The 22,957-nt window shown below is 35.6% G+C and overlaps 1 protein-coding gene across 3 annotated transcripts in view; it reads right to left on the bottom strand.

The window, feature by feature from the left end:
* LOC138715633 (CUGBP Elav-like family member 5) overlaps positions 1–22,957 on the bottom strand; it is a 771,799-nt gene that overhangs the window by 418,740 nt on the left and 330,102 nt on the right. For all 3 annotated transcript variants that reach the window (XR_011336522.1, XR_011336521.1, XM_069848707.1), the window contains exon 2: positions 6,052–6,134. Coding sequence is in view for 1 of the 3 variants with exons in the window: in XM_069848707.1 (XP_069704808.1) it covers positions 6,052–6,134 (83 nt within the window). In the remaining 2 variants the exon portion in view is untranslated. The remainder of the gene's footprint in view (positions 1–6,051; positions 6,135–22,957) is intronic.

Here is a 22,957-nt window from a genome sequence, read left to right as displayed (position 1 = left end):
CCTTTTTAATTTCCGAGAATTGAAAGAAAACATACCGCTCGTGTATCGTACATTATTTTGTGCGAAGATCGTTTATTACATACCTAAAAGAGCAATTTCTAACTAGTTGCAATGAAATCTCCATCTTGGTTTCTGTTCAATGACGGCAATTTTGGAAAACAAAAATATCTATCTTCAACATTGTTGCTTTAAAATATTTTCTGTGTTTACTATACTCCAGCAGGCCGTGATATAGGCTACGTCTGTCCCCCCCCCCTCCTGTCTATAAATGCGAACTTAAAACAAACGGTAAGGTTATGTAGGCCTAATGATTTTTCCAAATATTTAAAAACAATAATTAACAGTGTAATTTAGGTGAAATTGCAGTGGTAAGTTTCAAATTTATAATTATTACTATATTGAACGTCTCTAAAAATAATATATTAAAAGCCTAAAGCAGTAAAATCAATATGTTACTTAAGCGGTAAGAAGAGGGAAATTGTTATGTGTGTTAGGTTGGGAATACTGAATGTGGAATTTTACACTTTCCGCGGATTGGTTTTGTGCGGAAACCAAGCAAATACGCACGATCTCGCACAAAAGATTTTACATGCTATAATATTTAAACTTCAGTTACAATACAAGTTTTCAAGTAAACCGTCTATATTCGACCTACAAGGGGAGAAAAACTGTAACGTTTTCACGCGAAAGATTTACTTTGATGTCATTCGCGGTACCATGGAAACAGAAGTGTAAGATGAGCTTCGTACCGTGTGTTCTTCCACGCAACCCGTCTCGCACTATTTCCTATTAAATTTAACGTTCCTCGAAGTTTTCCACATAGTCCTCTCCACCCAAGAATACTAAGATATGTCCATTTTTTGCTTACTTCCTTCGAAATTCTCTGAAGTTCTTTCAAATAATGGTAAAAAAAAGAGTGAGGTAAGTGGCCAACAGCCTTGGAACGCACATAGATGCTTCTCCATAGGCCCTAATTCCCTTATAAGAACGCATGATAGCGTATCTTTTAATTAGGCTAATTCTCCATTCCTCATCCTTTCATCGCGTAATTCTTCAAGGTCTGTCTCACTCTATAGCGTAATTTATTGGCTAGGGTGTATCTGTAATGGTTGTGGTAGTATTTACTTATTCCTCGCCTTAAACGCATCCTTCCCTAAATTAAAATTTATATACCAAGAATAAAGATTTTTGACGCAATCCAAAAGATTTCATATACTCCTGTCACCCTTTAAATCCGTTATGTTAACTGCTAAATTACATAACTCAGTGAAATTAGTGACAGGTCTATGGAGATGAGACCAACGACTTTTCATGGGATTACCTAACATTCCACTTACAGTAGTGAAAAATCTCGGAAAACTCCAAAGATGTACACTTTGTGCACACTTCATTGAATAAGTTGCTTACCGACTGTGCTGCATAGCTAAGCCGGCCCCCTATCCTATACGCCACGCGTTACTCTACAGCCATCAAATCCATATATCGTAACTCTAGTGGTGGTTTGCCGCACCTCACAGATCGTCACACCTCGGTTAAGATTCTGGGGGCTCCGTTAGTCTGATGCAGATATTTGGACAAAACGCGAGAAACAGCCACTATCGCCGATTAGACGTCGCACAAACACAGGAGATGCCTTATTTTTCAAGACAAAGGTGATAATAGAAGGGGGATTGTGGAGATTGTTGGTAGAATGACGAGGAAAGAGCGGAAAAATTACGAGGAAAACCTCATAGATTTGGTTTTGCTCATCTCAAATACAACTTCGCCTTTGCCGAGATTTAAACTCGGGTCCTTGGAGCAGCAAGCCAGGTCTCTGCCAACTGAGCAACCAAAGCAGCTCAAATATGAATGTATGAAATTATTTGTAACATAATTTAAGGCAAAATAGTTCGAATATTCTAAATAGAATATTATATTATGAGTAGGCCTACAGACAAAACTCTACAAAGTTGAATTGGAAGTCGTTGCTATGGAAGTACAAAACTAGAAAGATATTAATGTTGCTGAAATTACAATGGCTTACTTGTAACCCACTTCTGAGATTGGGGCGCCTGGAAGGTGGAGTTACGCTGCCCTGATGATATTATAATGGGATGATTATAAAGTGCCAGAAGAGGTCTTAAACCTAAGCCAACCTAATTTCGAGACCATGGACTAACACAGGAACATTCCCCTTTAATGAAAAATGCCTGTGCTCTAACCGGGAGTCGAACCTGGGACCTCATGAACTGTAGTCAGAAGCTACACGAGGCTGGTCATATTCTAAACATTGTCTAACATACCAAGTTACTATGGAAACATGAAAGAAAAGAAGGTGGATTAGCTGGACGGTAAGAATGGTATGTACTGTATCAGAAGGCTTATAAATAAGATTCGAGGCAGCAGGCTAGAGTTCCCACCTCGTGCGGCTGCTGGAAACATCTGCTTTTTAGACAGTCAGTTGTCTGATGAATTGTTGATACTAGTAACTACGTCACTGATCCGCATGCCTTGGGCAGCTTCTAAAATAGTCCAGAAGGCAAGAAGAAGCAGAAGCAGATCGCATTGTGCAGCATCCGGCCCTGAGTTCAGCCATCTTGAAGATTCCCAAACCAGTCAAATATTTCCCTTCAGAACGTCTTGCTAAATTCGACGTCTTGAAATTGACTTGGAATGACCACTGTGTTAAATAAATGAAGTACTGCTATTAGCGAAGTATAGAATTAACAATTTACATCTTGATGTACCTCCAAGTTTTCTAAGGGGAGGTTTATTTTTCGAAGAACAACTCATTAAGTCCTAAAATTGTGTGTAGTACTTCCCTATTGCAAGTATAAATTAGAAAAAAAATCAATCATTCTTATAATAAAATACTTATAGGGGCATACGGTTTTACCATTTCACTTCACTCTCATTTCTGTATGACAGAATTAATCGGAAAGAAAATATACTTAAAATTATTTTCATTAAACTGACAATTCCGTGTTGTATAACAAAATCTCGTTTTAATAATTATTGAAATATTGCATTGCATTACATTACATCACATCATGTATCATATCATATATAATATCATATCATAATGTGATATGATATAATATTATATATTATATATGATATGATATGATATGATATGATATGATATGATATGATATGATATGATATGATATGATATGATATGATATGATATATGATATGATATGATATGATATGATATGATATGATATGATATGATATGATATGATATGATATGATATGATATGATATGATATGATATATGATATGATATGATATATGATGTGATATATGATGTGATGTGATGTGATATATGATATGATGTGATATATGATATGATACATGATATATGACATGATATGATATGATATATGATACATGATATGATATATGATATATGATATGATATGATACATGATATAATATGATATATGATATGATACATGATATGATATATATGATATATGATATGATATGATATGATATGATACGATATGATAGATGATATGATTATCATATCATATATCATAAGGGACCTGGGGGCATTAAGGCCCAGCATATTATAAGGCCAGGCCCACTACCTAGTTTTGCCATTATTTATACATTTTTGCAAAAGAGAGCAACAGCCCTTAAAACCTATTTCTTCTAGCATTCGAGTGAGGTATAAAGAAGTTAGATTCTCGTTCTTGTTTGTAGCTGACTGATGGCAACAAATTATGTGTGATTATTTCTGCTTTCATTATAAAATATTGCAAAATTTAAGTTGATATTTAATCGTTTTACTGTGTGTTATTAATATAATATTAAATACACGTTATTGTGTAAACATGAAGAAGTTTGGAGCTACCGTGAAACTTTCGCTAATGAGCATTCCGTAAATTAAAATTGGCGCTAAGTAACAGAGCAGGAAATAAGGCCCGTAAAGTAAATACGTGGAAACGCCCACAAGTTCATAGAAGTCCCTGAACTATAAAGTTCAAACTCTGAAGCACAATCTATTTTGCAAGAAATGAAATAAACGAAAGACTGACAATTAGAGAGAGCATGGGATGAACCATCAACTTCAGGATTTGTAAACATCCAGGGGACGCGGATGTGTTCTGTCTGCGAAGAGAATTGTTGTAGATATACATGTGTGTGTGTGTGTGTCTCTTGAGTGCAGGATGAATGTGTAGGTCTCACTGAGGAAAAAACTGAAGACTTTGTGTTCAATATTTATATTCTTTATTGTGGGCCTTATTATCTGTCACAGCAGGATATAAGGCCCAGTGACATGTTAATTTTCATTGCTCACAGCATTTATGCTATTCCATTATTTAAAAATTGCTAAACGTCTCCATTTCAAAGAAAGAACGTTTTATTCCTTAGGTGGGCCTTATTACCCCCCGGTTGCCTCATATCATATCATATATCATAGCATATATCTTCCCAGAGCAAGGTCAAAGTGAATGAACCAGTAATCAACAGAATAAATAGCAAAAAAACATTCCGTACCAGCCAACGAGTGCAAGTCACTTGAAATGACGGAATTGGTAGAATTTATATCCGAGAGTTTCGTGATACTGATTTAATTTACGAAGAGGCGAGGTGTGTAGAGACGAAGGCTCTTCACCTTTATCAAGAACGCTTTCAGCAGTATCTGCATTCTGGATGTAGTGCGTTTCTTATTGTTTCTTAAGATGAAGATAAAATAACTGGCAATGAGAGATTCGCCTCTTAACCTTCAATGTTAATATGGTAATAATGATTGTAGGATGGATAACGACTCTTTATCAAAATCGGTAATCTAATCTAGAGCTATTATCCATCCTACAAACATAAATTATTACATTAAAATTAATATGTTAATATAGACTATACAATCTGTGTGATAAACTCCAGGAAACGTTGAGACGTGTTTTGTAATTAATAAATAATTTCATTATTCGTCCGAGAAAATAAAATTATTTAGCAAACGAATACCGTTTATTGCATCTAAATCATACAACGCGTGTAATCTCGAAGTTGACTGTGCAACCGAAAGTACTCCAGCTATCCGCGTCCACCCGGCACACCTAGTCACTTAGTAGGGGATATGCCCCACACGTTGTTACCTAAATAAACAGGAACTTCCCACCGAATTTCGCTACGCCAACTTTTCTAGCCTACATCACTACCGGCAAACCGAATTATAAGATGTTACAAGTCAAAAGAAGAAGGAAGGGTCAATGAACCACAATCTGTTTCATTCACTAAAATGTTATAATCCCGAAAATAAATAATTATTGTCAGTAATTATCCACATTCATACGGTAGAAAAACTATATATTTTATCTGTGTGACTATTGGAGAGTAAATTTCATTGTGAAAATTAACTACATAAAATCAATTCATATGTCACGCGATACAATTTCTGGCTAACTTGAAATGTCACGCATAAACAACTATGAAGATATCTGTAAAATTATGAAAATCTGGCTTTCAGGTAGTACCTCCCTGTAAAGCAGATTTGAAATAATTTCAAAGAAAAATTGTTCCGGGGCCGGGTATCGATTCCGGGACCCTTCGTTTAGCGCACGAATGCTCTCCCGACTGAGCTACCCCAGGAACTATAAACGACACCGTCACAAAAATTATTCCAGTTTTAGGTAAATAAATAAAACAAGCCCAAAGGTGTCTGTACTGTAAAACTGCTCCATGCCTCCCTAAATTTAAAATAGATTGTCTTATCTCATTTTTTGTGAAGTATTATTCCAACGTCTGCGGAAATTTCACATTCATATGTAAAATATTATATTTCTTCTAGTTCGCTTGAAACAAACGATAACAGTAAATTTTCATGGTAACGAATAGAAAGTGTTAACTGTAACGAGCATACCATTCCAGTGGTGTGATGTTATTACGTGCTTGCTTTCAAGTTCTATGCCTGAAAGTGTCAGAAATTAATCATATTCTCGCTAAACAGAGCAATAATAGATATTATATCACTATGTTGACAGTCATCCTTATGTAGAGTTTGTCTGGGTCACTTTACTAGAGAAAGGTATACAGCAGCACATGGGATGATGACACACTCACCCCTGGCAAGGTGCGCTTCTCATGCAGAGCTGTCTGGGCGTTGACGGCGCTGTCCCTGCTGTAGTAGGTGAGGAAAGCGCAACCTGCAACACAGCAAACAGACAAACTTGCAATAATTTTATTATTGTTACTAGGACATGAACAAGAACTAACGCTTTAAGCTCCACTTGCACGCGTTGCTAGAATATTGAGGAAAGAACAATTGCTGCATCTCAGCTTACACTCGTCGGTGAGACACAATATTTTGAGTAAATGGCAACTATTGAAGCTTACCTTACGTTCATTGATAGGATATAGTACGCTCAAACCTAGCTTATACACGTTGCTAGGATATTGTGTGCTAATTAAAAAACTGCTGAATCTTAACACTCGTTGCTACGGAATGCAAGTAAAAGACAGCTACTGCTGAAGCTCAGTCTAAGCTCGTTGCCAGTACAGTGGAGTTCCTTCGTTGTTTATAAACGGGACTAAAACTATTAGCCAATCAAACGTAATTGTATACGTTTGTACGTACTGTGTATTACATTATTAGTCTTCTGTGCCCGCCCTTACCTAGACGATGAAACCACTGCCGAACGATAAACTCAGTGACTGGTAGTCAGAGAACATGGTGTAAACAGCAGGGTGAGTACAAACACTGCACATAAGTGTCTTTAAGCATTGGAGGGACCACTCAGCACAGTCACTACAACGTTTAACTTAATTTTTGTCTGAGTAAATGTATTAAGAAAGGGTATCAGTCTATAGATTTAAAAATATTTTTGTCGTTAATGTTAAAACAATTACTTTATTTAGAGAAGTTACCACTGTAATTATTTACTCTTATAATTTGTATGCGTTGTTAAAACATTTTCTCCTTATATTTGTATTGTACAAATTTATATGCTAAAATAATTTTTATTTAAGTTGTAATATTTTCATGTATAAGTTTAAATAATTTCTTTCTTCTTCTTTACTGTATTTTTTATCAACGTCGAGCATGAGCAAAGCGATCGCCTTATCAATAACGTATTGAATGGTGTTCCTGTATTGGGAGGAGTCAGCTAGCTTTCCAAATTAGAAGTTTCCATAACAGAAGTTTCCAACGGAGTGACTCCACTGTATTTGGTGTACTTAGTAAAGCTCTGAAGCTTATCTTACATTCGTTATAAAGCCAAGACATGCTGAGTCAAGGACAACTGTTGAAGCTGGACTTTGACTCACTGTGAGGATATGATATACTGGGTAAAGGACAACTGCAAAAGCTTTGCTTCACTCATTGGTATGATACAGTAAGCTGAATAAAAGACAACTGCTGAAGCTTAGCTTCACTCGTTGCTAGGATACAGTAAGTTGAATAAAGTGCAACTACTGAAGTTTAGCTTCACTTGTTGCTAGGATACGTTAATCTGAATAAAGGACAAGAGCTGAACCTTAGATTCACTCGTTGCCAGGATACAGTAAGTGGAATAAAGTGCAACTACTGAAGTTTAGCTTCACTTGTTGCTAGGATACTTTAATCTGAATAAAGGACAACTGCTGAAGCTTATCTTCACTCGTTGCTAGGATACAGTAAGTTGAATAAAGTGCAACTACTGAAGCTTAGATTCACTCGTTGCTAGGATACAGTAAGTTGAATAAAGTGCAACTACTGAAGTTTAGCTTCACTTGTTGCTAGGATACGTTAATCTGAATAAAGGACAACTGCTGAAGCTTATTTTCACTCGTTGCTAGGATACAGTAAGTTGAATAAAGTGAAACTACTGAAGCTTAGATTCACTCGTTGCTAGGATACAGTAAGTTGAATAAAGTGCAACTACTGAAGTTTAGCTTCACTTGTTGCTAGGATACGTTAATCTGAATAAAGGACAACTGCTGAAGCTTATCTTCACTCGTTGTTAGGATACAGAAAGTTGAATAAAGTGAAACTAATGAAGCTTAGATTCACTCGTTGCTAGGATACAGTAAGTTGACTAAAGTGCAACTACTGAAGTTTAGCTTCACTTGTTGCTAGGATACGTTAATCTGAATAAAGGACAACTGCTGAAGCTTATCTTCACTCGTTGCTAGGATACAGTAAGTTGAATAAAGTGCAACTACTGAAGTTTAGCTTCACTTGTTGCTAGGATACGTTAATCTGAATAAAGGACAACTGCTGAAGCTTATCTTCACTCGTTGCTAGGATACAGTAAGTTGAATAAAGTGAAACTACTGAAGCTTAGATTCACTCGTTGCTAGGATACAGTAAGTTAAATAAAGTGCAACTACTGAAGTTTAGCTTCACTTGTTGCTAGGATACGTTAATCTGAATAAAGAACAACTGCTGAAGCTTATCTTCACTCGTTGCTAGGATACAGTAAGTTGAATAAAGTGAAACTAATGAAGCTTAGATTCACTCGTTGCTAGGATACAATAAGTTGACTAAAGTGCAACTACTGAAGTTTAGCTTCACTTGTTGCTAGGATACGTTAATCTGAATAAAGGACAACTGCTGAAGCTTATCTTCACTCGTTGCTAGGATACAGTAAGTTGAATAAAGTGTAACTACTGAAGTTTGGCTTCACTTGTTGCCAGGATACGCTAATCTGAATAAAGGACAACAGCTGAACCTTAGATTCACTCGTTACTAGGATACAGTAAGTTGAATAAAGTGCAGCTACTGAAGTTTAGCTTCATTTGTTGCTAGGATACTTTAAGCTGAATACAGGACAACTGCTGGAGCTTAGCTACACTCGTTGCTAGGATAGCCTATGGTATGTTGAGCGGAGAATAACCGCTTACGAAGACGAATTCCATTGCAGATATTATTGTTAAATAATAGAATTCAAATCGGGAAAACTAAATACGAGAATTTTCTTTAAAATCTAAAAATAAATTTCTTTGCACTCGTTTACTTTCTGCACATATATCTATGCTGTTGGACCGATCATCTTGTGTCACTTTCGCTATTGAAACTAGTTGCTAGGATACGAAGTTGCGCAATGTGATCTTGGTTTTCCCCGTAATCATTGTATATTCTTACCCACAAAATTATGTTGCTGAAGCCATCGTCTTGTGTCACTCTCGCTACTGAAGCTCGTTGCTAGGATACGATATCGTACGATGCGAGATAAGAGCGATGCGCTTGGAGCAAGAGGGTCATTAGCGGAGGGCGAGGCGTGGCGGCGATGATAAGGTCTGATGCGCGGGGTTTAAATTATGACGCGCACTCGCACTGACCCCTACAGGTCACCCCCATCTTGATAAGGGTCATGGAGAGAGAAGGATTATCAGAGGGGTGGGCAAAGGTGAGTTCGCGATGAGCACGCGATGGCCACTGTCACCCAGCTGCATAAGTCACTCTTCTCCTAAACTACAAGTTATTGTTGTGATTCTTCCACACGATGATCCGAAACAACACATTATGCTGGCAATTTGTGCTAATTCTTGCCCTAACGTAATACTATGGGAAACACTGAAAGTTTCTGCAGAAATAACTTATGTATAGCAACAAATTATTACTGTTTTAGAGTCAGGTAATCTCATGGCGAATCCCTGGCCTCACATCTCCTAATACCAACTCGGTATCACCCATTTCGCTGATTCTAAATAGCATATTAGTTGATACAGAGTCGTTAAATGATTTTGAAAAAGTCACAGAGGATGAAAGAGAAGACAGAGGTAAGTGGAAGATGGAGATGGAGATGGAAAGAAAAGAAAATAAGAGAAAAAACAGGATAAAGGGAAAATATGAAGGAATTAGAAATAAAGATAAGCATGAAAGTAAAAAACATATCAATGTGTGTGTACCTAATGTCTACTTACATCACTTAACGTGATTCGAGTTCCATATAGGCCTACTGCGGATAGATGGCAGGACTGTGACCCATTTTCAAGTTGCACACCACTTCGGCGGGCCACGTTATACATGATGTGTATCTGTGAAGATTTATGTCGTTTACTAGGTAAGGGTATGTATACTGTAGGAAATGGGTGAAGATGAGGAAGGGAGAAGAGGAAACCCGGTGCCGGCACGTAGCCTACTCCTGTCGAATAGCACCAAGGGAGCCGTCAGGCTTAACGTCCCCATCCGATGGACGAATCACTATCAACAGTGACATATGCCTTCCTTTCATATGCACTGCGGAGAGATTTGGGATTTAACCCAGGCATATTGGTGCACAATCTAGTGATTAGAAGTTGTGCACCGCCATCTCTCCTAGTCTCGAGGTAGAAATTTTACATAAACATTTCTGACCCAGCTAGGAATCTAGACGCAGAAGCGCTACTACAGAGCTAACTCGGCGGACTGCAAAGAAAAAAAGAAAGGGACTAAAAATTGAAAAGTTATACAGAAAAACTATCTCGTTAAAGGCTTGAAATGGCCAGGTTCGCGGGATGTTAATGCTCTCAACTCAAGAGACAATCGGCACTGAGTAGCATTAGGGATTTCAGTCCTTTCATGTTGGCCTTCTTTTGTTCCAGACAAATACCATGGTACTCATTTGATAGAGTTCCAGTGAACCCCGGGGCCATAGTGCGGCCGAATCAATGGAAAAAAAAAAGCATGATTACAATGGGAATCGAAGTTTGTAGCGCAAAGCCTTAACAGCGATTATACCCGCTGCGAGGGAATAGTACATTATGCAACGAGCCTATAATGATAGTAATTAAGACGCAAGTATGTTTGTTTATGAAACGAGCGCGAGTTTCATAATTTTCATACGAGCGTCTTAATTACCATTATAGGCAAGTTTCATACGACTTTTTATGCTCGACCATATTTCTAACTTGAAATTATTCAGAAATATTCATTTTATTTGTATCTGACAGAAGATCGGAAGTGACTTTGTTCATAGCTCGAAATTGTGAGATGTGCGCAGACGCGAAAGTATTGATTTTTTCCGAGGAACAATAATGTCATTGACCTTGATGTAATGCAGAGAATGTATAACCTGGAAATTGATTTAGAATTGAAAAACGAGATGACAAATTGAATTTATTTGAATATTATTTACAATTAACGCTAATTATTATAGTAACAGAACATAACCTTCTGTGACGGTATTGGATTTCCAGCCTCCGTGACGTTTCCCTCGTCTTTCGATTGCATTCCGAGAATAATCGAAGACCTGAACTTTAATGAATAGGTATACTTTAATGACATGCATTAAAGGACTGCTACCAGGTGTATAATTACTACATTTCGGCATGGTCGAGCATAAAATTAATAATAGGTACAATAAAAAAGAAGTTGGAAATCGAAAGAAATAGAAAAAGAAATGAAGAAGAATGGAAGCTACAAAAAAAAACAGATAGAAAGAAGAAGTATGAAACTGTGGAAACAGAAGAGAAACAACGGACGATTGAAGGAAAAAATAAAATGGAAATGAAAAGCATAGAAATTAAAGGAAATGGGAGAAGAAACTGAGAAAGGAATAAATAAATTGACGACTAAGCAAACAAACATAATAGGTAAAGAATTAATAATGAAGGAAATGAAAAGAGAACTAATGTGCATGTAAACAGAGACAAAATGTCAAAACGTGAAAAGCGGTGAAGTTGAAGCATTGAAATCTGAAAAAAAAATGCAGGATCATGGGAGGAGGACGTTTGTTTACTGCCCTGTGGGGATATTGATAATAATCAAGGGTATTAATCTGCAGCCCTTAAAGCGGGGTGAAGCCACAAATAATACGTTTATAGCCGTCATGTCAGCCTGCATTTTATTTGCCCTAATAATTTTGGTCGTAAACTTGAAAATTTTGTAGCAGTTATTACAAGCAGTTTGGAGGACCCGAACCAACAAATTATATCGTTACACGCGCTGAAAAAAAAAACTATTACGGGCTACTCGTATATTTTTATATATGCGTTGTATTTAATTGTGCAGTGTGTACCTGCCTGTTTAATACTGCATTAATGCTTCAGCATATATCTGCGCTGTGCAGCATAAATCTCTTCACAACTGCTTAAAAAAAAGTGTTCGGTGTAATAACATCACGAGATACGGCGAAAATACAATCCAGAGAATTAAAATGTTCGTGCGTGGAAACAAAAAAGAAACTCCTGTTTGCAATGTTCAGAGATATTGCATATGAAATCAACCGGCATTCGCTACGATTGCCATTTGTTTAACGGCTGAAAAATGAATACAGAAATGTTGCTAGGTAACACCGTCTTCAATTGTTTCAGCAATGCAGCAGTGTACTTGGAATATAGTACTATACTATATTATACTATAATAAAGTAGGTTTTAAAATCGATACACTGGTGGATTAGTAATCTTTTCGAAGAGTCGTACATTTTTAACGCTTGCGGTGGTACAGCTTACAGTAGTAAAGTTTTTGGAAATATTCAACACTTATTTTCTCCATTACAATAATGAAAATTGGTATGTGTAACACTGTCCTTCTGGTATATGAAAAAAAAAATATTTTTACGGTTTAATTTTTTTTTTTTTTCAAAATTCAAAACGGTGGCAGTTCAATGTGCAGTGATGAAGCGTTTCCCGCATAACTCAAACGTGTTAAATTTTTCATATTCTCTCTCTTTTATTTTGTTGCTGAAACTCGTGTTTACAATATCATGCTCTTTCAACTATATTCCTTAATAAATACTATTTTTTTTTTAATTTTGTGTTAGAAGAAAATACTGATATTTGACCATTTTTAAATGATTTTTTATCAGACAATCTAGCAAAGGTAGAGAAGTAATTTTGCACCATATTGTAGATATGACATGCATAAATACACAAAAAAAATTTTATCACAGAATGTTAGATAGTTTTTGAGTTATAAGGAAAACGCTCCGTCACTGCACAGTGAACTGCCACCATTTTGAATTTTGAAAAGAAAATAGTATTTTCTTTTTTAAATCGTAAAAATATTTTTATCATATAGCAGAAGAACAGTGTTTTACACATACTTATTTTCATTACTGTACAAGATACAGTAATGGAGGAAAAATGTTGAATATTTCCAAAATGTTACTGCTGTAAGCTGTACCTGACCCCTTAAAGTGAAAGGGCTAGAACGTAGTTTGGAACTTCCTGTGTCAATACAGTGATTGAGAAAATGGAGTAGATTCGGAAACTATTGCTAACACAATTTCGTCCAAAAGTGGGGAAGATTGATTTTGGAACCTGGTACCTAAAATATACAAGAATAAATGTTATTTTGAGAATCAATTTCTTTGGAGTATATTGTTAACTGATGTTAACATCAAAGATATGGACAACTATTATTTTGACAGTCAGTTTCTAGTAATAAAACTGACGTAAGGAATTCGCTGTTAAGTTCATTGCAATTGAACCTTAGTTTTGTTGTGTGGCGTTTTTCTAATTTTGTGTTTGCTAGGATACGAAACCGTCTAGTGACGTAACACATCGGTTGAACCCACCATGTGGGAGCACACTTCGAAGTGGAAGGCGAAGCTGTTTGTAAACCCGAATGCGTGGAAGGAAGACGGAAGCTACTCGTCACTTGTTTGCTGATGACGTCACGAGCACGGCAATTACGTAGCTTGACAAGTGGCGATAAAAAGTGGGACACGGAACATCGCTGTCGCTACACGCTCATACAAGGATTTTGACATTGTCGGTGGACTTTGTCTTAAATTGGCTTTGTACAGTGTTGCCATGCCGAGGTGCGCTTGTGTTACCACAGATGATGAGCATCGTTGCTTCCTGCAGGAAAGGCGTGGAGACAATTGACGCTTATGCACGTTTTTGAGCTCATCTGATACGGAGAGAGTATTAGCCTACAGTAAGCGATATTCTTTTGTCAATGTAAGTATGAGCTGACAAGCAAACGTTCTGATGGGGGCAGATAAAAAAGTTAATTTTTTTTCTTCCACCATGTTAATAATGTCAAAATAAATGCTTATACAAGTTTTGGCCACTCGACAGCAATTACGAGGCCGTCCAGAAAGTGAGTTTCCTTTGGGGCCGTTTATAGAAAAAAACACAATCCCATGGAAATATTTATTGAAACAGATACAGCAATTACAATATTGCGCTATTTGTCAACATATCCCCCACTGGAATTGAGGCATTTGTCATACCATGGCATCAATTTTTGTGTCGTAGAAGTCAGCCGCCTCAGATCGGAACCAGCGTTCGACTGCGTCTGCACCTCTCTCTCTCTGGATTCATGATCTGAAAAATGTCTTAATTCCGATGGGAAATATGTTGAAAAATAGCTCAACAATTGCTGTGTCCGTTTCAATAAATTTTTCCAATGAAATTGTGTCTTTTTTTCTGTTAGCGGCTCCTGGAAAACTTATTTTTTACGGCCCTCATAATTGCGGTTGAGTGGCCAAAATTTGTATAAGCACTTCTTTTGACATTATTAATATGGTGGAAGAAAAAAAAAGTTAACTTTTTTATCTGCCCCCATCAGAACGTTTGCGTGTGAGTTTATGAATTAGCAAATGAGTTTTATTTATTATCTTTTTTTTTACTTACTCTCTTTTATTTTCTTTCCACATTGTTCTTCTCCACCTTTTTATTTCTTCTACTATTCCTATCTTCAACTTTTTTATTTTCCTGCAATTTTCTTCTCACCGTCGTATTTTCTCGTCTACTTCCTTTTCTACTCTTTGTCAGGTTCGTTTCTGTTCATTTCTTCTACAATTCCTATCTTCATCTTTTTTATTCTCCTACATACAATTCTCTTCTCACTGTCGTCTTTTCTCGTCGTCTTCCTCTTCCACTCCTTACCAGTTTCGTTTCTGTTTATTTCCTCGTCTATCCTATTCTCCTCTCGTGCCTTTCCTTATCCTCTTCCTCCTGCCAGTCTAGGTGTCTGGCCATAGACCCGTTCCGAGGTTAAACATTGTACTGCTCCGTCCGTCCTATTTTTGGTCATCCAAGGTCTCGTCTTCCAGATGGTTTGTATTGGAGAGCATCCGCCCTACATGTTACTTCCAATCTGCTTGATACTTTCTTACTCCTTTAACATGTTTCTCCGCACCCAATGCGTCATAATTTCTTCATTTTCTTAATGTTTCACCAAATACTGGTCTTAAAGAGCGCATACGTGCTGCTTCCAAACTTCTTTCTCGTTAGTCCCCAAGAACCAAATTTCGCTTCCATGTTTCAAAGTTGACTTTGCTGTTATGTTATAAAGATATTAATATTATAGTTACAGTGGATGAGCGGTGCGTAGTTCGTAAGTGCAGTGAGTTATATGTGTGTAATGTAGCCTATTTGTAGTGAAAGTGCAGAGAGCTGTTGAGTCAGTTTGCCGGCCTGGATGGCTCAAGCAGTAGGGGCACGGCATGTCTCTATCGCTTGGTCCGAAAGGTTGTGGGTTTGAGTCCCGCCTTGGGCATGGGTGTTGTGTACGTACTAGTTTAAGAAAGCGGAAAACAGAAAAAGAGAAACGAAAAGGGGGGGGGGAAATACATTAGAGAAAGAAAAATAAAATTAAAAAAAAAACATATCAATATAGCCCTACGTATACCAGAAATTCATAGAATTTGTCAACAAGGATATTTAAAAAAAAAAAAAGTTCAGTAAGTTTCAGTGACAGCGTAATGAGTGTAGTTAATGTGTAGTGATTAGAAAATGTAACAGGGGTTGTTTCAAATGTTAGTAGTGGAGTATATACAGACCTATAGTAGTGTAACATATCTTTTTATAGACTTTTGGTTGTATATTTTCTTGTTCTTTCTCTTATTTGATATCCTTGACTTGTTTTGTTTATATTCCTACTCTGATTTTCTTCAGTTTTTCTGTCAATATGTCTTGTCTTTATATATAGTTATTTTCCCTATAACTACCAACGGATGAAAACCCATTTTTAGTTAATAAATATTCACTCATTCCTCTTCATATTTTTACCAAAATGTAGCGATTATTATTTTTGGGGGGAAAATCGCAAAATAGCAAACGTAGAAGCTCCGCCCACTATCCCTTCCACTTTTCCCCTACTAGCTCACCAGATACTCTACGTAATAGGCGAGTGTTGTGTCGAATACACATATCATGTGGGTGGGGATAACTTCCCCTACTGGCGTTCGCTATATTGCGATTTATCCATTTTTTTTTTTTTAGTCCTATAGAATTCTCTGTTATGGTTATTATTTATTAATGATTGTGCTATGGATTGAGCTTCGGTGTAGCTCAGTAGTAGAGCACCTAGTACGTAGAACTTTGAGTCCTGGGTTCGATCCCCGTTGCCGGAGCGAATTTTTTTTTTTTCCGTCATTGACAACAACTAAATTTCTACCAAAATATTACAGAACCATTATTTTTTTTTATTTCGTGTACATTTTCTTCCGATCTTGATTGATGTCGTAAGCTTACAGAACACATTCTACGTGTTTGAATTTTGAATCTTGTTCTACTTCATTATCAGTTACTATTTTTGCTCTAATCACACCTTTGCCTAAAAGACAACCCGTAAATCATACAATGTTTCCTTACTCAACGTTTAAAGACGAAGTAAACACAATTCCCTATATACAAGAACAGAGTTGTCGCTGTAACTCATCTTGCAGCCATCTCCTGTCCTTAACCATGCGAAATTCACTCTTCTTTTTTTCCTAGCTTATAGAATCCCATTTAAAAGGACGAGTACCGCAGTTCGTTCGGCGTTTGTTTTATTCGAGAATTGACTAATATATTGAAGAGCGAATAGGGGCTGCCATGGTTACCGCAGAGCAATGATATAAATGCACGATATGAAAACAAAACACTCTCGAATATTTTCATAACCGGGTGGAGAGAGAGGTTGCTAGGAGATGCCATAAATTGTTCCATTCTCCTGGAGAAGCAATAACTCGCTTAAAATACGCCATCAATACAGTGTTGCCATATTCACACTGAAATATGCAAAGCACACGTCTAGTCTCAGGGGTGGATGCTGAGATAGCTTCAGTGGCGCCATGCTACCCCAACGCACAGGGAGTCAATCAAACTATTGCAAGTGGAGTGATATCAGACATCTAATTTGCTTCTCAAGTCACGTGTTACTGTGAACCGTGCAGTTCTTGAATGATACATAACTTTCAAGAATACAAATACTTTCAAGGTGAGTGTTTTCGTCTCAGGCTCACTGAAACTGAAAAAGTGGTTTTGTACGTAACTTCCGTTGTCGATGGGACAAATGTGAGCCTATTGTTGACATTCTCCTACACAATACACAAAAAAAAACAATTACACTGCGAAATATGAGCATTTATTAATATAGGCCTACTACAGGGTGCGGTAAAACAGCTCTTACAAACTTTGAAAGATAATTGAATTCAATTCAATTTATTTTAGCCACTAGCCGTACCCGTGCGCTCCGCTGCACCCGTTAGAAATAAATATAAAGTAATTACATAATTAAAATAGGACATTTGATCCAGGGAACATTCGTGTTTGATAGAAGGATAAATCGTTTAATATGTTACTTAATTTAAATTGTATTTAAAATATTAAAATGCGATCATTTTGATCCAGAGACCACTCGTTTGGTGCAATGACAATTCCTTTAACATGTTTCTTAATTGATATTACCAATTATTTTTGGAAAAGCGAAAATTAACAGAAAAATTTTGGCTCCAGATTTATTATTATGTTTATATTATATTATATTATATTATATTATATTATATTATATTATATTATATTATATTATATTATGTAAAAAGTGTGTTGATAACGGATGTACTCGAATTAGAAAGTTTTTAATTTGTTGTGGGAGCTCTTGAATCTCAGGAGGAACAACTTTTACAACAGCGCAACATAATATGCTTGGCTCATTACCCAATTTTTTTGCATTGCATTTATTGCATATATATTTTATGTATTTTAACACGATTCAATTGAGCATAGTTAAAATTTGAATTATACAATAATGGATTGCTAAGCTAACGTACTATTATTACTGCATACGAAATCAATACACTCTCGTTGTTCGTTAATTCTCTGAGATAAAGATGAATATGATCATAAACATTATTTTAAGAAATACAGGAAATGAATATACAGAATAACCTATCAAGTTTTCTGTGCGTAAGAATCTATTTTAATCTTACCTGTCCTCAATTCACTCTCAAGTTACTGTAATAACATTATAGCATTATGTCCATCCAGAGAAACTACAATTTCCAATGATGAAATAATAATTAATTATACAAATCGGTTAATTTAGCTTCCGATATTACTTCATACAAGCACAGAAACATTGTCTGTAGGCTATGTTTCATAGCTTTCGATTGTTGTGTCCAAGGCCCCTTATAGACGAAGTCATTTGTTTTTTTATTTCAATGCACCGCCTTAGATGGCAGTTATTTTAATTTTATAACTCATTTATCTCATTAAATATCAGTCCTATCAAAATTTTTCAAAGAATAAAACTTATCAGACATCATTTTTAAAGAAACTTTTGTTATGTAACATTTTTCACAAAAATCAATAATAAGCGAGATATTTCGATTTATTTAATTCAGGCCCCCTTATAACCCCCCCTTTTAAATAACGTATTTTGAATGCCATATAGCCTAAAATCTAAGTTACAACGAACTTAATTTATATTCCAATTTTCATCGAAATCCGTTCAGCCATTATCGCGCGAAAAGGTAACAAACATACAGACAGACAGACAGATAGACATACAAACAAAAATTTAAAAAAAGCGATTTTCGGTTTCAGGATGGTTAATTATACATGTTAACACAAATTATTTTTGGAAAATCGAAAATTACCAGAAAAATTTTGGCTACAGATTTATTATTAGTATAGATTAGACATACAGTTTTAGGCTTCGTCAGAATACATTGAAAAATATATAGGCCTACATTAGAAAAAACACTAATAAAAGATAATATTTAAATAATACAATGAAAACATAAAATAATTTGAAACTTTTAAATTAAAAAACAGTTCACCCTCAATGTATTAATTTTAACTAATTGCAATAAAATATATTTATTAAAAACCAATTTCATACAAGTTTGTGTTGAAAAAGTCACCAACAGAATAAAAAGGATTATATAATAATCAATTGTAAAATCTAGTTTTGAAGCTATTGGTTGGTAATTTATAGCATTGACTGGAGAGCTTATTATATAATTTCATCCCCATAATTCATAAGTTTGTGTTGCGCTTGTGCAATATACAATATGGAATATTAATTTGTTCAGTATTTCTAATTCATTAATAAAATCATGAAACCTTCAGTAGTACAAAGACACACAAGAATAGGCTTGTATAAAACCTTAGCACAGCCAGTATTAAGCTATGGTAGCGAAGCGTGGACTGTGAAGAATAAAGATGTCAGTAGAATAACAGCAAGTGAGATGAGGTTTATGAGAGCAACAGCTGGATATACTCGCTGGGATCATAAAAAAATGAGGACATAATGCAAGAACTTCAAATAGAACCCATTATGCAGTACATCAGCAAATATCAACTTCAGTGGAAGGATCATCTCGAACGAACGGATCGATGCAGAATTCCAAAATTACTGTTTCGTTACTATCCGCATGGCAAAAGATCTCTAGGTCGTCCGAAGAAGAGATGGACTGAAATTTCTAGTTTGAGACCGTAACAGGCCACTCGCCCTAATACTTGTTAGGAAGACGACAACGACTACTTCTAATTTCATTCATCATTTATATTGGCCACTAATAAGTAATTGTTGATATTTTGTCGAGTGTAAAGTACTAGATCGTATATATACAAATTTATTATTGTTAAAATCTGTGATTGTCTGAAAAGTGGCCGATAATGTTCCAGATATCTTGATTTCCATAAAATTCTAATGGCTTTCTTTTGCAAAATCAAAACACTTCCAATTTTAGATCCATTTCCCTAGAAAATTAGGGCATATCGAATTATCGACTGAAAAAAAGAAAAGTGGGCACATCTTTAATTTTGAGAAACGCAAGTCGTTAATTTCTTTAACAAATGTAGAACTCTTGATAGTTTTGTGCACATGTATTTGATGTGGTTATCCCATGTTAAACTGGAGTCTACAAAAATTTCTAGAAATTTTGTATACTCGAGTCTATTGTCCTTATTTAATAGATAATTTAGGCTGAAAGTTATGTTGATATTTTTTTCTCTATTAAGCAAGAAACCATTAGATTCAAACCATAAAGCCATCTGTGATAGGATATTGTTGTTAAGATATTTGTTGTTAATAACAGAGTGAATCGAAATAAACCATTTCAAATACGAGAGTAAGGGTCGAAAACACTATTATTTCTCGAGGGGCCTAAATTCTTTGACACTGTAACTCCTGGAAAATAGAAAATTGTTCATTATTTGAGCGATTTGTATTTTTCCAATGCAGGAGACATCATTCTTGTTCAAGTACAACACGTGTTTTTCGTGTTATCCAAGAACATTGTTTTGAGGCCATCGCCAGTTTCAACATGGAATCTTTGAGCTACTCTTCTACAGATGCAGTCTTTGAATATTGAAGGTGGACACGTTGAATCATCGTTGTTATGATTATGGAATGTTTACAACCAATACTGTTGTAAACAGTACCGGTATTCAAAAAGTTACACATAGCCTAATGTTTTTATTTCGCTTTCTTTCGCCATAACAGATTCAGTACCGATACACCACATGTCCACTAGAAAGTTAAGTTTCCACCAATAATTTAATCTGATATTTAGGAAGGTTTCCTAGTGAAATAACTCTGGACCGCAACTGAATCGAAGTTGAGTTGTAGTTACAGCATAATTGCGTTGAAGATTAATGTATGTTCGCACCAGAGCAACTCTGAGCGACTGCAAACAATGTTGCCAACTAGTTATCACTGAATCCCGCTAGACGGAACTTAAATATAAGCTATTTTCGAGCGAAAAAAAGCTAGATTTTCATAAAATACTTTAAAATCAAGTAATTCAAATTTTAATTTATATATACTGTAATTTCCAATAACTATGGTCCTGGAACACAACTATGGGCCACGATACAACCATTCAAAGAATATTGTAGAAGAATATAGACCGTTCGTTGATAGCTGCAGTGACTTGGCTTCAAACTACAGTACAGCAAAAATATAGATAAACAAGGTACTACGTTATGGAGTACAAAATTTGAATGGATCATAGTTGTATTCCAGGACCATAGTTATGGGAAATGATGGTACAGTTAATTGAGGGGCTCACAACCAGAGTGGACCAAGTCCACCAGTGATCAGTTTGTGGATTAATATAATCTCTGATAAAGAAAACTTAGATTTATTCATTGCCATAACAAACCAAGTCCATAACTCATTTGTTACTCCACAGAGGGCAGCATTTCCTATGGAAGGTGAAGGTTGCTAAGCGTGAGCCAGGAACTTTCAGTCTGAATTTCTCCAAATTATTCCAGAAGGACTTCGTCCACTCTGGTTGTGAACCCCTCAATTATACAGGGTGTTTCCGAGGTGGTGTTACAAACTTTCAGGGATGATGGTGAAGGGCACATGTATCAATCTGAGGTAAGGAACCCTGAAAGTTTGTAACACCAACTCGGAAACACCCTATATATCACATGTTTTAATATTGAATAATTTAAACTATGATTACTTGAATTAAATAGAGATTTTCTAAGGATCATCATGGTTATTGTCTGAATACTCAATGTTCAATAGCAATGGAAAAGTACTTGCAGCGGCGACAATATCTCTATTAGATGTAGGCCTATGTGAAGTACTCGGTGAGTCGCCACTTAATCCCTTCTTATATGCAGTCAGGTTCCCTACTTTACGTATCACATCGATTGACAATAATGTAATGTTTAAATTTGTTTTGTGTTTCCATATGGATCACGTGAGTCACATCACCTTAGCAAGATAGGTAAAGAGTTGAGAGGGAAGGATAGTAAGCAGATCCATGATTAAACATGTTTTAAGGGGTTAGGTACAGCTTAAATGAGTAACGTTTTGGAAATATTCAACATTTTTTTCCTCTATTACTGTATTTTGCACAATAATGAAAATTAGTTTTTACGATTTAAATTTTTTTTTCTCAAAATTCAAAATTCAAAATTCACTGTGCAGTGATGAAGCCTTTCCCTCATAACTGAAAAAGGATCCAACATTTTGTGTGTATTTATACATGTCATATCTACAATCACGTCTCTACGTTTGATAGATTGTCTGACAAAAAATAAATTAATTTTAAAAATGGTCAAATATCTAACACAAAATAAAAAAAGTATTGTTTATTAAGGAATGTAGTTGAAAGAGCATGATATTGTAAACATGAGTTTCAGCAATATAATAAAAGAGATAGAACATGAAAAAGTTAACAAGTTTATGAGTTATGAGAGAAACGCTTCATCACTGCACAGTGAACTTTGAATTTTGAAAAAAAAATTATAAATATTTTTTTTAAATCTTAAAAATATTTTTTCATATTGCAGAAGGATAGTGTTTTACACATACCAATTTTCATTATTGTACAAGATACAGTAATGGAGGAAAAAAATGTCGAATATTTCCAAAAATTTTACTGCTGTAAGCTGTACCTAACCCCTTAACTCGTCTCTGCATTACAACATATTATTACGTACTTACCATGAATAGTTTGAGATTTATATTTATACTAAAAAATTGGATTAAACCAACGAATCTTCCCGCCTGCTAAGCTTATTATAAAATTGAACATTAATAGAAACATTATAAAATTATGTGAATACTAGAGTGGTTCTGAGTCATTTTGGCATGCAACAAATATACTGTAAGATAGGGTTCACATTTCATTTCTGCTTCCGCCGTTATAGGCAACATTTTATGAGATAATGTTCAACCTGTCACCCGAGAGCCAAAAAACGTTCTACGGTAGCCATGTATATTGAGTACCCTGTATTAACTTTCAAGTGATAATGCAAAGTTTAAGTTTTTACACTCTGTAAATAAAAAAAAAAACAATGACAATTTTCTTTTCGAATTAAAATACGCCAGAAGTATTATCAAGTTTCAAGAGCAAAAAAAGAAAGTAATTTCAAAGG

Source organism: Periplaneta americana, chromosome 15 (genome assembly GCF_040183065.1).
Source record: "Periplaneta americana isolate PAMFEO1 chromosome 15, P.americana_PAMFEO1_priV1, whole genome shotgun sequence".
Taxonomy (NCBI): domain Eukaryota; kingdom Metazoa; phylum Arthropoda; class Insecta; order Blattodea; family Blattidae; genus Periplaneta; species Periplaneta americana.
The sequence above is the reverse complement of the archived record's forward strand: the minus strand, read 5'-3'. Positions and strand labels throughout refer to the sequence as shown.